This window comes from Pieris napi, chromosome 12 (assembly GCF_905475465.1).
Source record: "Pieris napi chromosome 12, ilPieNapi1.2, whole genome shotgun sequence".
NCBI classification, from domain to species: Eukaryota; Metazoa; Arthropoda; class Insecta; order Lepidoptera; family Pieridae; genus Pieris; species Pieris napi.
This window is the reverse complement of record NC_062245.1, coordinates 2,422,723-2,438,437: the sequence shown is the minus strand read 5'-3', so window position 1 is coordinate 2,438,437 and position 15,715 is coordinate 2,422,723. Positions and strand designations below refer to the sequence as shown.

General features: G+C 34.7%; 2 protein-coding genes across 2 annotated transcripts in view; one reads left to right on the top strand and one right to left on the bottom strand.

The window, feature by feature from the left end:
- LOC125054384 (dynein regulatory complex subunit 7) overlaps window positions 1-15,715 on the top strand; it is a 124,164-nt gene that overhangs the window by 4,174 nt on the left and 104,275 nt on the right. The window lies entirely within an intron of this gene.
- LOC125054390 (protein distal antenna) lies at window positions 356-4,615 on the bottom strand. The gene is made up of 2 exons (XM_047656250.1): window positions 4,380-4,615; window positions 356-2,927 (listed from the first exon to the last, which is right to left on the bottom strand). The coding sequence occupies exon 2, from the start codon at window positions 2,909-2,911 to the stop codon at window positions 1,376-1,378; it is 1,536 nt and encodes a 511-aa protein (XP_047512206.1). The 5' UTR covers window positions 2,912-2,927; window positions 4,380-4,615; the 3' UTR covers window positions 356-1,375.

Below are 15,715 nucleotides of genomic sequence, written 5' to 3'. Positions count from 1 at the left end.
ATACTAAATAAATTGAAATTATTACGTTTGGTTTATTTTCAGCCTTTTATTTGGTATTAAATGTAACATAACTTTATTTAAAATTGTATTAAGTGATAATTCGAAGATGTAAAAATGTTGGCTCTTCTTAGTTGTTTTCTCTGCATTTGTTAGATGACGCCAGTCGTTCTAATAGTGTTGTCTTTAAAGTTTGAGAAAAGTCAAAACATACTATTATTAGCGGTTTCCGCTTTCGTATATCAATAATTTACCTATGTGTACTTTATAAGCAGGTTATAAAAAAACAGTTAATTGTTATTATTTACTTGGATAAAAACAAAATATTTTTATATTAAGTGACAAATAAAATCCAGAGTTAAGGTTCAATCATTTTTATTTCTTTAACATTTCAAGTTCACAAACTCTGTGTTAGGAGTATTTATAATCTTAATTTTGTACAAAATATCAATCTCTCGAAAAATTCAGTGGAGCTAAAAGGTACCATCAACACGAAATGTAAGTTAACTATTCTAACAATAGAGAAAAAGAAATAGAGATTTGAACTCTTCTAATGACACTTCCATCTCCTTGGAGTTGGACATTAACATTAAGATAATACACTCTATTCATAGGAATGTTCTTATAATATTAATAATCTCTCAATAATTTATAATTTTGATCACAGTATCCTTAACTGTTAAAGTTAACATATAATACAATTCCGAGTCGAGACACATGTCTACCATATAAAATACTGAGCAATAAAAACAATTACCTGCGTATCATCAACATAATAATAATATTTAAATCTTAACAAGTTTCTCGCACGATTGGCACATTGATTACTACCTATACGTTCGATATTTGGTATCTACTCACCCAACCAACAGTTATAATCAGATTTTGTACTCCTCTTTCGGCTACAATATACAAATAATGAAGCGATCAAAGCGCCGTGACTTAGCATAGATACGACTTGAGGTAGAACACAGGGATTTGGACTATTACAATAGTTTTGCTAGGAATGTAACATTCAAGTGGAAACATACACCAGTACTACTTATTCTAATCACGTAACAGCTTATGTGCATGGAAAAGTATAATGTGTTTAGTTGATTTATTATGCTGACTGTCTACTATATTATAATAAAATTGATATCAGTGAAAAGTGTTTACACTCGACAAAGCTTAAGAGAACAGCGCCAGAATCGACTTATCTATAACTTAGTTCTAAAATAAAGGATAATGCATAGCTTTTCTTTTAGAACAAAGAAAAAATGTACGCAAATTTGGCTACACATATCACAAGTGAACGCTTACTGGCGACGAAATAACTATGACTATGTACAAAGTAATTGATGTATTCCCTGTAGCGAGCGCGTTCCCGTCTGGACGCTTATTTGCGACGTGCGCCATCGGTGGTCCCAGCGGGCGCAACGGGCACGGCCGCCCGCCGCGTGCGCAGGTTATGCAACAGGGCAGACAGTTGGTGCACGTGCATACGCGTCACGCTAGGGTCACCACTCGCCTCTAGCCACGCTAAGAATTTCTCCCCATGTTCTAGCGCCTCTGCGGTGCCTGACTCCCATCCGCCATTGTACATACTGTTGATTTTAGCATCGTCATTTCCTTGTGGTTGGTTTGAGTTATTAAACAGTAAGTTGTCGAGCACAGTCCGAGCTTTTATCTGACTTCTGCCAGTCTCCGAGCTTCTATCAGACACAGGCTCTTTATTTTCAGTACCCAGTTCTGGGCTCGTTAAAGTTTCCGCTTCAGGCAAGCGTGTTTCCTCATGGTCTGGAACTCTCTGCAGATCCTGATGGTGTCTCGGTGGCGATGGCGGTGTTATAGTTGCGATGTGTTCTTCTGGTTTACCTTTTGTTAAATGGGAGTACAGAATGTTTTCTGCTGCTTTGTCTCTTGGTACCTGCGATGCTGACTTAAGTTTATCTTCTGGTAATGGCATGGCCCCTCCGAATTGTTTGTAGTATTGCCATAACCAAGAATTCCTATTATAGTCAAGATGGGAGCCGATGGGAGGCGCGGGGGCAACGGGTTTCGGTGGTAATGTCGGTTCACTAGGCTTACTTAATTGTAAGGGATGAGCGGCTGTTGTTTGTGCAGTTAGATCGAGCATAGCTTGCTGCGTCTTGAGCCAATACCACAGTGTATCGTCAACGGGCTGATTTGCAGGATTCTGTGGGACACCATGGTGACTTGATTTGGAACTGTGTCTGTAGTGATCCGTTGAGTGACTTGATTTGCTACGATGTTTGTTGTCATTGAGATTTAAGACACCGTTATGTGTAGGTTTGGGGGAGCGTACTGAACGTAAAGCACGACTTGCGGGCTGAGCGGATAGAGCTGATAGGCCAGGATTCAGTTGAGCTAATAAGGTTAAGTTGGTTGCGATTTCATTAAAGCTCAGTCCTAAATGTGAGTGAGCGAGGCCCGGCAAGTGGCCGAGACCGGATAGTGGGCTAATAGCACTCATTGAGACACTGGCTCCGGGATCAGGGCGGCGGTCACGAGGGGCATGGGGCGGGGGAGAGGGTTCAGCACGTTTAGTGGTCAGTTCGACGGGTGCATCAGCAGGCGGAATCGGTTGAGATACACTATGCGGTACGCTGACGGAAGAAGTGAGATCAAGACCAGCAGTGGCAGGTGATTGGGGACCAGTCGGGGATTCCGTTCGTGCTCTCTTGTCTGGGGGTTCTCCATCATTGCTCTTATCAGTTTCAGGTGATGACAAACGCGAAGTCATATAACGGAGTTTGTCCTCATTCTTGCACCAGCCTCGAAGAGTAGATTCGGGCACGCCAATGTCTCTTGCAACTGAAGCCTTTGATTCACCATCATTAACTCGTTGAATGGCTTCGATCTTATCTCCAGGGGTCAGGGCACGCATCGGCCGCTTGCCCTTTGTACTCATTTTGGGCTCTCGCTTACTGTAACAATTAAAACAATATAGAATTAATTACAATGTCAAAATCTATGTGCTAACAAACCGCAACAAGCGAGCGTATTGTGTAATAAAAATATATCGCATTATAACTAAAAGATGATTTTGATTTAATATATAACAAGAACTAACGAATAATTAATGCAATATCACGGATTAAAAAAATTGGCTCTTTTGTCCGATAATTTTACAATATTTAAAAATATATTTGAAATCATATGATTAAACTATAAACCAGTCTAGTTGAGCAATGAACTTTTTAAAATGTGTCATAACAATTAACACCACATGAAAGCACTTATATTATTATTACAGCCAAATTTGTATTAGACAAAATGATATCGGAACCAAAGTTTAATTGTTTTAATATGACGATAAAGTTACGAAAAAGATAAACAAAAAGAAGTCATAAAATTATGACCTACGACAACACTCAGCGGCAAAAGTTGTTGGGTCGTTGACATGGTGACCTTGTGACGTTTGTTTGCGCTGGGCCGCGATAGATGGCGTTATGAGTGTTATAATCGCACGACAATCAATATAGCTGTGTATTTTGTTTTGATCATAACACGACAGTATTGAAATTTACTTGGTTTTGGAGGTGAAATCAATTGTTATCAAATAGATAAGACTTTACAATGGGGAAAAATAATAAAATCCCACAAGTAGTTAGATATTTCTAACTACTTGTGGGATTTTATTTTCTCTAATTATACCGCTATAGGTACGAGTGGAAATAAAAGGTGCAGAAATTATGGTATTAAAAAAAACGTTCTACGCATTATTTGACGTATGAAGTTGAAATTATTTTAAAAACCTAACTTTGTTATTAAATTAGATTACTTATAAAATATACTTTTTAGTCAATTAGGTTAGATTTAAATTACTTATTAGTCTTAAGTTAGAGTAGATCGTAATGTTAATATGTCTTTGTGCAGAGACAATTTATAAAAATATAAAAATTTCATAACTTATAAAAAACATTAAACTAAAACTAACTCGCACTTATAAGTACTGTACCAATATTAAAAATTTAGGTCTCACCAACGACCAAGAAATAACTGTAGTGATTATTTTTATTATATTAAGTTTTAATAAAATATATTTTTAATCATTATAATATACTTAGGTACCTATAATTTAGACATATTACCCCAGAATTTTCTATACTACTGAGTAATCGCGACTACAACAAAGTCTTTACTTAAAAAGTCTTTTGATAACTTTTAAACTGAAACTCGGATAAAAATACATAAATTTATTTCCGTATAGGTAAATGCAGCTTAAAATATATTGCACTTTGAAATCTCTGATATTCCGCATTTAAACACTATCTCTATTTTAACAACGATTTTTTTAAGTTTTACCGAAATTCGAAAAAAATGTAATTAAAAACTCTTAAACAAGTCCAAGAACTGAGAAATGTTGACAAACTTACTTGCGAGCTGGCACGTGTGTTGTGTTTACAATTCTCGACAGGTCAGCCGTTTTGGTTTATTTTAAACGCACTTGAACTGCAATTTTTGCAAAACGCTTGATGCGCACTGCGCGGCTAGGCACGTGTTCACTTTATAGTTTGTGAATACACAGATCACGTCACTACCGAAAGTTGGCGCGAAACGGTCGTCGCGGACCGCGGACTTCGACTGAGTGCCGTGATAAGGCCGGTCGCGGATCGCCGGACGCCGGCCGCGCCTCTCCTTTGTCCGCACCCTTCGCCCCTTCCCCGCCCGCCCCTACCCGTAAACACCGCACTTTATTAATGCAATTAATTCCAAACGCATCCACTTTCTAAAGACAGAACTTTTTCGCAACTTCCGGGGAAGTTACTTTTCTAACTTTGAAACTTTACCTCGTAAAATCGTCTCGGGGCTGTCTACGAATTTCGTCTTAGTTTTATGACATTTATTAAAGTAGGTAACCTAATATTCAACTTTTTCTCAGCGAAAAATTAGTTAATATGCAATCTTTATTTAAAATATTATGGAATGCAATGTTTTATACTGAATCGAAATATCGGAACTTAAGTATTTTGTTTCGGTAAAGATAAGGTTCTAGAACAGGAAGAAAAAGAAAGTGCTCAACGGTAGATTTTCCATTTCATTTCTAAATACTACTTCATTGTTGGTATTTATCTCTCTAGAAACTAGAAACGATATATGTTTTTGAAAAAATCTATCGTCTAGAAGGCAATCACATCTAACCATCACAACTGACATGACTCATGAGAATCCTGTTTTGAACAAAGTCGTTTTAATTATTTGAAGTAGCAACATAAGAACTTGAATTGTTTTTGTCGCGTACCTAGTAGCCTTCAGCGTTCATGTATATTACATAGCTGTCCGTCGTGCTAGGTATGTTTGTGCCAAGTCGAGGCCACACAAAGGCCCTTGCCGACTCGCGTCGCGATTTACGACGCGTCGCCCGCACTGTATTTCGGGCATTGCCGATGCCCAAGGATTTTAAAGATTGGATATGTCACTTTATTCTCATAAATTATTATTAGAAAAACTTTTATTCAGCAAAATCCTACAAATTGGGATCTTTAAGGGCTATAATAGAATAATAATATTCCAGAAACTGTATTAATACCTAGTTCTTCGTTTTTTGCGCTTACAGTATATTATTATCTTTGAATTTTATGAGGAAATAAAACTATGGTGTGTGTTTATTCTAACAATCTACTGAAACTCTCTAGAAACTATAGTTTATACATAGTGCAATTTTAATCAGTAAATATCTCTAGAACGCAAAATTACCACGTTTTGTTTTCGCCTTCGCGCGCCACGTCCTAGCGATTTTGTTATCGTCGCGGCACCCCCCGGCGACATCCGACGCCGCGCCATTACCTCCCCCCTTCCCCCTCGTGACACTCATTAGCCGATGGCGCGAGACCGGCTGCATTCGCTGACGCCGCGTCATGAATTTTTAGATGCTACACACGGCTAGATGGGCACTCGACTCACTAGCGAAAGGCGATCTGTATCGATCATTCAAATTAAATTTGTGTAGATACCTTTTACCAAAAAGCTAATTTAATATCAGAGTTTTTATTAAAGCTTTGAGCCCTACCATTTTTAATTTGACAAAGAGACAGATTCTTAGTCGATGAGAGATAGATTAATTAAAATAAAAAGTTTAACACAAGTAGACTAAAAAGAAGTAGATAATATTTTTGCTACTTAGTACTTACATTCAAATTACCATTTATAAATATGTACAAATTAAGTTAAAAATTAAAAATACATAATGATCATTGATTTAGACGTGATAGGCGATAGGCGGACTACAAATTAATTTTTTTCATTCATAAAAAGATAAATATTACCACAGAGTATTTGAAATATGAAATGACATTCAGGACAAATATTATTCTTATTTTTTTAAAATTCTAAATAGATTATAGAATAACCTTAAGAATGACCATAGTGATTATGTTATATTATGTGAGCTTCTAGTTATAGTGCTTTTCATGAAAGAAGTCCCGCGGATATTTTTGGAACTAAATTTGACAGGTCGGCAATGTTGTCATTCGTCGATGTTATCAAGTTCGTTTGTTGTGGTAGATTTTTGTGAATTTTTAACTAGCTTAGTGCATTTTAAAGATTGATTACAATGCCAAAAGTTGTAAAAAGTTCGGCTCGAGAAATGATATTAAAGGTGAAAGAGTTCTGTGAAGCGGAACATAAGAATCAAGGTGTTTTAATACAACTAAACAATGTTCGGAAGAGAATTGCCGCCATAACAGGTACTTTTTAGAGTTGCCATTTAATATTTTTTTGCTGTATTGATGGGACTTTTATGATATAAATTCGTTTTTGCGACAAAATTCAACAAATACATAACGTGATGAAACTAGGTAACTGAAATTAAAACATATATTACATAAGCATTATAAACTTAAAGTTATTATTATTTTTAATTGTTCATAATTTAATTGCAGGTGTGTCAGAAATAACTGTAACAAGAATTACAAACGAAGGTATAACAGCGGTGTGTACTTCGAAAAAAATTGTAACCCAACAATTATGCAATAAAACTCTGAATAAAAAATTGTAATGCTTTTCTTTACCCTATTTTCTCAACTTTTCCCTGTAATATAGTATAATATTACTTGATACATTACATCTGCTAAATGTAAATAAAATAGGTAAATTTTTTACTCATAAATGGCAACATTACGTCATGCGATTGCAGCGCCGCGTCTGGGGGACTTCTTTCGTGAAAAGGACTATACATTTGTTACTAGGCGCTATATGATACGCTTAAAGATAAGTATTACAGAGTATACTATGTAGTATTGACACTTGAACGGGTTGAAGTTGAACGGCTCAGAATGATTGTAGAGAAATTGAGGAATTTCTTCATTAATATATTTTAAAAAAATATTTGGGATCTTTTTAAAGGAAAAGTGATGATGAAGACATGATGTTTAGTCGAAATAAAAAGTTTTAAGGAATTTCGTTTACGTAATTTTTGACGTACTTTTTGAGTACTACGTATATTTTGAGTGAGATACGAATGTTAGATGTTTTTATTATTTGAATTGTAGTCAAATTAGGTAACTAGTAGTTCAAGTAACTCTTTAGTAGTTAAAGGTAATAAATACTTATCTAATTATGATTCTTATATGACATTTCTAGTCTGAAATATATAAATAATTTTGTGTAATGGAATGATGTTTTTTAAATAGTAGTAAAATATGTTAGTAGATTAACTTTGAGCAGTTGTTAAGTTTTATTTTATTTATGTAAATAATAAATAAATATATATCTTTATCATTTTAGTATGCCTTATGTAATCCTTTGTGAAGTTATTCGAAGCGGTCATGTGTCGTGGAAACAATGCATCGCCAACGCACTTTCACGTGTTCAGCTCGGTTTTCGATCAATTCCAGTTTCTAAACATCAACCGGAAATGTGAATAAACATTACTTAGCATATGAGCTACTTACTACGTCGGTGGCCCAAATTCTAACTTTTATATGTAACCAAAGACAATTAAATTACTTTAGACAACTATTAAACAGATTTAAACAAAATTTACATATCACTAGTTATGGGGGGCCAGAAGATACATAGGATGAGAAAATCAGGAGTTGTATAAAGCAAGTGGAAGCGTGGTATATGAGCAATACGCATTTTGACTTTTCGATTCTTCTGACGATGGTGACACAAGTTTCGAGTGCTTTACAGCATGTGTTCAGCGTTTATATATACAGAAATTAAATTTGCTGCCCACTGAAGTATTTCCGAACCAATTCGACTAACGTCCTTAAGAAAAGAGCGTACCATTTCTTAAAAGGCCGGCAACGCACTCGCGAGCGCTCTGGCATTGACAGTGTTCATGGGCGGTTCCACTTAACATTAGGCGAGTCGTCTGCCCCCTGTTCTAAAAAAACAAATAAATCATCTATATACAGTCTGAATCTGGATGGATTGATATGGCGAAATTAACGAATATAATTTCGAATTTTATTTTAGCACTAATTTACCAGGAATTTTTTTATTTTATAATTGAATCTTTGATTAGAAATACGTAGCCGCTAATGGCAAAAGAGGATAGACAGATATTATTATGTTATACAAGTATAACTATAAGCACAAGACTATTCTTTTGTATTTACGTTTTTACTGAAAAACCGCTGTAGGTATATACATATATTTAAACCTTTATTAGGCTTTATCATAAATTCAGTAAAAGACTCCCGTTTTAATAAATTTAATATGACAAAATACTTAACAGTGACGTTTCGCGTTACAATTTGGAGAATTAAAAGATCAAAATAATTTTAAAATTGTGATAATTTAGCTCAACTCAAATTGGTATAGTAAATTTTCTGTAATTTTCGCGTGAAACACTACATATTTACACTTTCATAAAGGCCGATTTACATTATCTTAGTGTTTAGGAGAGTGCTTTAGTACAACTTGAAAGGCAAGTTCTTTAGCGTAGCGTTTACTAAAGCAAGTAGCGTTTACATGTTTCAACTAAAGTACTATCCTAAAGCACTCTCCTAAACACTAAGATAATGTAAATCGGCCATAATAAAGAGTTACTTTGTTATTTGAAGCTACTAATAGTCTTCTAGTTAGACGAGTCTTTGCCAAAAAGGACACACAGATACCTAAACAGTAATTCTTCTTGACTTTCATGATAGAAGTGTAAATGTGTTTAAGTGTATAAGTGAAATAAAATTATTATTCTTATTAATACAGACTTACATAGTGTTAAATTAGAATAGGCTTACAAAGTAAAATATCTACGAGCTGTAAGCAGTGGTGCTTAGAATACTGACCTCTGTTTAACCCGTATTTCAAGTAAATAAAGTTGAATATCGCCTGCTAGAGATAATAACAAAATTTTCTCTGTAATTGTTATCGAGACACTCGCGAGTGCAGCAGGGCCGTACGTCGAGGCCGCGCTGACGCATATATAACCCAACCCTACAACCTTCGCCCTAAATGTATGGGAATAAAGACCTTATTACCTATATATATGGGCTGGTTTTGCTTGAATAGCTGTAGGGTTGTCTATTTATGTATTTATAACGCTTGGAGGTAATAATTGGTCAAGTCATATGGGTATTGCAGTATTAAGACTTAACAAGGTTCAAATCTTAAGGATTTTGTCAATTAAACTGCGATAAGGTTCCTTCTGCGTAGTGTTTTGTTTCTCCAAATTGTAAGTCGTAATATTTTCTATGAATTCTTTTATTTAAAACAATTGACGGCTTAGCGAATGGTTTATCTGTGGCGGTGACGTGTCCGCGCAGGCCCAGGTAGCTCGTAATGAATACGCGGAAAAGATCGCTGTCCTTGTTCCGCGAACCTAAAATGTAATTGTCCCTTTGTGCATGATCCGTTTACAAGGTTTCGGCGGTTTATGTGCCTTGGCCTATACACAATGGCCTTTGGAAGCGTAATTAGTGAGATGTAAAAATTGTATTTGTGCATTTCAATTTATTACTATTTTTCTTTATTATAAAGCTGCAGACAAATTTTATTATTTACGATATATACACTAGAAAGAGCAGTGTTGGCCTAGTGGCTTCCGCGTGCGACTCTCATCTCTAAAATCGTAGGTTCGATTCTGCTCATTTAACATTTAACATTCACTCGAACGTTGATGGAAAACATCGTGAGGAAACCGGCCCAAAAAGTCGATGGCGTGTGTCAGACACAGGAGGCTGATCACCTACTAGCCTATTAGATTGACAAATGATCATGAAACAGATACAAAAATCTGAGGCCCAGACCTAAAAAGGGTTGTTACGCCACTGATTGTTATTATTATAATATACCTACAGAGGCTGGGTTTGTAGTATGGTTACTTTCATTTTAATATTAACACTAGCTAAAATAAGAAGCCCAGCATTCGCAAGTACGTTACCGGCCTTTTATGAAGTAGGTAGTTAAAATGATGTAAGGTCCTTCAATGCGTAATTCTTACTGGCATTCTATGCATAGTTTCGGCTCAGTTTAAATCACTTCTAGCGAGTCTCTTGCCCGTTTGCCTATAAAAAAGTGCGTGCGCACAAACTACACATGTCAGAAGTGAAACTTCTTTGGCAAACTAATTTCTAAGTCTTGTTCATATTTATACAAATCTAAAACTTTAGATTTCCGAGACTTAGAGGAAGGTAAAAAGGAAGATATGCTAGGAGTTTAATGAATTTAATTGTCATTAACAATTTAAGTGTCGAAAATTAATACAAATTAATTTAATTTTTTTAATATATTTCTTCGTTAATAAAAACACGTGGCATTTTAATTTACAATTCGTCATTTGATATTTCAATAAATTATTTTGCATAAAATATAAAATACTAATATTTAATAAATTCTCTTTACAAATAATTTTAGTTTTAAAAATAGAATTCTCTCTCAATCGCTCTCTGCCATTTCTTCGACAAAAACGCTGCACATCTTCGTGACGCTAATATTATTATCATTGCGTTTTATCCGTAAATTTTACCCTCGTGCGCCTAAAGAAGTTTCACTTCAAAAATAATGAAAGGCAAGGCCATTACGCAGCTTGACTTATTCAGACACGACGACATAAGAGTTTAGACGGTATTAGAAGTTGTACTGCCCACGCGCCGTTAACGCAAACAATGTGAAAGGAAATGAAAGATAGTTTAATGCAGCTGCTGATCCGCTGATCTTGGACTTACAATAGGCTTTAACGAAACGCAAAGTGTGTAAAGGGTGTATAAGGGAGTATAAAAATTATTCTACAAAATGTATATAGACAAGTTTTTATTTTTGGTTGCCCTACACGTTTTCTTTTAAGCCTGTTTTGTTCGCACGGTTGGACAATAATTAAAAAAATATTCATTACAACATTGACAGACACGCACAAATCACAAGAATTTGTGTATGTGTGAATAGGTGTAATTAGTATTTTAGATCCTAATGTAATAAATGAGATTTGAAGTGTTTCATAGTCACTTCTCGCTTTCTCTCAAAGAGGTCCAGCCCTTAATTATCGTGGTGAGGCTAGGTAGCTTTCTGACAATCCCACCACCTTGATCCTCTAATGCTACTTGCCGTGCCCCGTCTGTTTTCCTAGGTCTCTTAGTGCAGAGAGGCAATCATCAATCAATATTAATATATTCACTAATAATGTGTTAGGATACAACAGTATTAAGGATCCGTAGGGATCTTAATCCTCATTTTCTCAGATATTAAGTTATTTAGTGCAGCTTGCTAATACACATAGTATTACTTCTACATAGATACTTATTACGTATGAATTTACACCGTTAACGGTCCACTGGCAAGCTGTACTATATATTTAAATTATAATAATATATTTTTATATGTAGTCATTTTACTCAGGGATAATTTGCATTTGTATTGGTGAAAGAATTTTAGAATCGGTCCAGTAGTTTTGTCAAAATATACAAAAATACAAATCCTTCTTTATAAGTAAAAAGATGCATCAATGTATTATCTTGCACATACAATTTTATTTTATACACTTAGAATTATAAAGTTTTACGTTTTTTAATCTATATATACGGTTAATGCCTTAATTTAAATATAAGATAAACTTACAATAACATAATTATCCGAAACATCTTTCGCGTAACAATGCAATTCCTGTACCCTTGCAAGATAATACTGTGAACGCATTTTTTACATTTCCTCATAGACAATAGAAGGGTCTACTCAATGTGGTTCACATTTGTCAAAATGTAAAAAGTAATAAAACTGTTTAAATATTAAGCGAGAGCTCGTAAAAGCCACGCAACAGGTCCGGGAGCTGGGAATGTTTGTTAATTTATTGTTGGAGTTACTATGACGTTTGTGTGCGAATATAAAGCGTGGCTATAGTCTGAACTGTGATTTGTCTAGGAAATTGTCTATTTTAAAAATATACGGAAGTTCACTGGAGTGAGTGAAGTAATAAGTAAAGAATAGGTTAAGTGAGAAGGTGATCTTTTTAGGCCATGTAAGTTGTAAACGAATCGAACCAAACACTTTATGAATGGCGAATTAAATCATCAATAACCACTATTTACTTTTATTTGATGCTAAGAGGATTTTATATTAAGAGGATGTAGTTATGTTATAGTTCCCATATCAGTGATCACTGACCGTTCCGCGTTCGAATCATTTTTCTTTCATACAATCGCTCCTACGAAAAATACCGTAAAGAAACCACAATTTCTTTAAATTAAAACTCGCCGGCGTGTGTCATGTAGGTGACCTCTGACCCCCGTGAAGAAAAATCAAGCAAAAGTTATAGGTATATTACTATTCTTAGGTCATGACTTTTAGCAATCATTACAGATCAGTGACTTTAATTATCGCTCAGAAATTTTATTACGTAGTTATTATTTAACGCATTTTATCCTTTCGGTTTAAATTTACATTTGGGTCTAGTTTGGCGTAATCACTGACGTGAAGCGACGTTTAGGGTAGGTGGTTCATTATTTGTTGGCAGTATGAGATAGAACTAGTTACTAGGACAACTTTATGCGTCATGTAACATAAAAAAAAACTCTGAACCTAGTGTAATATCCGTTTTAATAGGCTGTTTGACAGTAAAATAAAGTATTATCGAGAATAATCTGTATAAAATATGGCGTAAAATAAATTGAAGAATTAATTAAAATAAATTATTTTTATACGAAAGTCATAGTATAGTTTGTTAATAATGTCTTTCCCTTAACAATAATAACAATTTGTGCAAGTTTGTCACGAATAAATACTGTGAAATCGTTTTAAAATCCTGTCATATAGCTTATTATAAGCTAAAAAGAACCCGATCCGTTTTAAGCGTAATATAATGTTGTAAGTTTTGTCTAGTACTTGGTTATAGTATTGTCTTTGATTAACATAACTCATAACATTTAAAGAAAAATGCTTTTTACCGGATTAAAGTTATGTATTATTATAAATTTACATATAAAATTATGTCAAATACATAGTTGTAAATTTATAATAATACATAACTTTAATCCGGTAAAAAGCGTTTTTCTTTAGTACTTGGTTGCTTCATAATTGAAAATCATTTGACAAAATTTGTACCAAGCGTGCATTTTCACGCAAAATATAGAAGCCCCAAACCAAAGACCTGCAAACAAAGGACGAGCGCTAGCGCGCACATTGTGACATTCCGGGAAACAGTGCCACACGAATTGGAGATTGCTCCATCGCGCTCACTAGTCTTAGGGTGATATTTAGAAAGGAGAAATAATGGATTTCAGTAAGCCTAAAAATGATGGAATTTATATGGGAGTCATTGTTTGTCTCCGTTCCTCAAACATAACTGTTGAAGAAAGCACGATATAACTTGTGATTCACCTTTGATTTTTATATGTATGTATGTAAGTATTCTTATAGAAAACTTTTCAGTTATAAATATATTTCATTACATATAAAAAAAATACATACATTGAAATAGTTTGTCATAGTTTGTCATAGTTTGTCATAGTTTGTCATAGTTTATCATATTTTGTCATAGTTTGTAAGTCTCGATTCTGAATCTCGGTTACGCCTCTAAAACATAACTTTTGAAGAAATAAGGATATAATTTGTCATTCACCCATGATTTTAAAACATAAGCACACTTTTCAATTATAAATATTTACCGTATTGCCATAACATAATACTAATTCAATAATAGAATCATACAAAATTTATTTAAAACTTGTACTTTATATTTAGTAGAAAAAATTAAGTTTTATCCGACTTCAAAAATTGTGGAAGTTTCTCAATTGGATTTGGATGATTTTTTTTTTGCAAAAAGATATCCCAAGGGTGGTGCCATGATAAGGAAACCAGGATCTAAAGAATTCTTCGAAAATATGCTCAAAAACTCTGATCTTCAGTCGGCCCATACAATATTGTAGTAACTTCACTTTCCTCAGTTTTACCGGGCCACGTCTGCCGCTAAATAATTTTGTCCACGTCTTGGGTCAACCCGTACCAAAGGCATAGAAACTCATTATCTAGTTTTAGATGTATTAACTATCAGACTGATTTAGACTAATCTGTTACCCTGAAATGTGGATTATGCTAAAATCGCCTATCAACCATGATCCGTGTGACATTAAAGCGAGCCATCGTTATTCGCTATCTGCTTCTAAATATATAATTTTTAACAAAAAAAACTGACTTTTGTTTCGAATTTTTTATATATTCAGTGTTTATAGAACCCCCTGTTCTATAAACAAACGGTTTGTTGTTTCGTCAAACGCCGATGGCCACTCTCAATGCCAGAAGGCTCGGGAATGCGTTGTCGGCTTTTTAAGAATTAGTACGCTCTTTTCTTGTTTCTAACGAACGGACGACACATTCGAACTGACAAAAAGGAACATTAAACAAATTCTGTTTTAAACTTAGTGGTCTTCAAAAAATAAACGAAGTTTTATTTCTGGAATTCATTGTTTAATGCATTTAACCTGAACTTTTGATTCCTAAAGCAGTGTTGGCCTAGTGGCTTCAGCGTGCGACTCTCATACCTGAGGTCGTAGATTCGATCCCCGGCTATGCACCAATGGACTTTCTTTCTATGTGCGCATTTAACATTTGCTAGAACGTTGAAGGAAAACATCGTGAGGAAACCGACATGTCTTAGACCCAAAAAGTCGACGGCGTGTGACAGGCACTAAAGGCTGATCACCTACTTGGCTATTAGATTTAAAAAGGATCATGAAATAGATTCAGAAATCTAAGGCCAAGACCTAAAGAGGTTGTAGCGTCACTGATTGATTTTTTTTATTCCTACGACTACTATACGAAATATTTGTACTAAGAGATAAAACAAGAACTTACCAACTATGTAGCGTTGCCGCGTACTCCCCGTTGTAAATCATTATCGTAAAAACTAATTGAAAAGGACGATGCATCTTTTGTTATGGCTTACAGCTACGTGCTTAGCTTAAACAAGGGTTGCCTATTTAACAAAAGATGGTCGCGTTCCCGGAAAAAACGCGGGAACATTTTTTGTGTGTAGTTTTTGACAAATATATTTACGCTATATAAAGTGTGGGTCAGGAGGTAGCCAATTTAACATTTTTTTTTAATTTAAAGAAAAAACTTTTTAACCGGATTAAAGTTATGTATTATTATAAATTTACAACTATTTAACATCCAACACCTTTTGTCTTCAGTCACCGTGACCACGCACGCTGTAAAGCACCCGAAAAGTCGGATAAATTTAAAATTATGTTAAATAGTTGTAAATAAAAAAGTCATGTTCGACTCCACTCAATACCTTGTCCTACCGACCACGGTCGGTCGTAAAATTTTATTGCTT

Excerpts from the sequence above, each read along its gene's own strand:
- LOC125054390 (XM_047656250.1), bottom strand. The coding sequence starts at position 2,911 with ATGAGTACAAAGGGCAAGCGGCCGATGCGTGCCCTGACCCCTGGAGAT.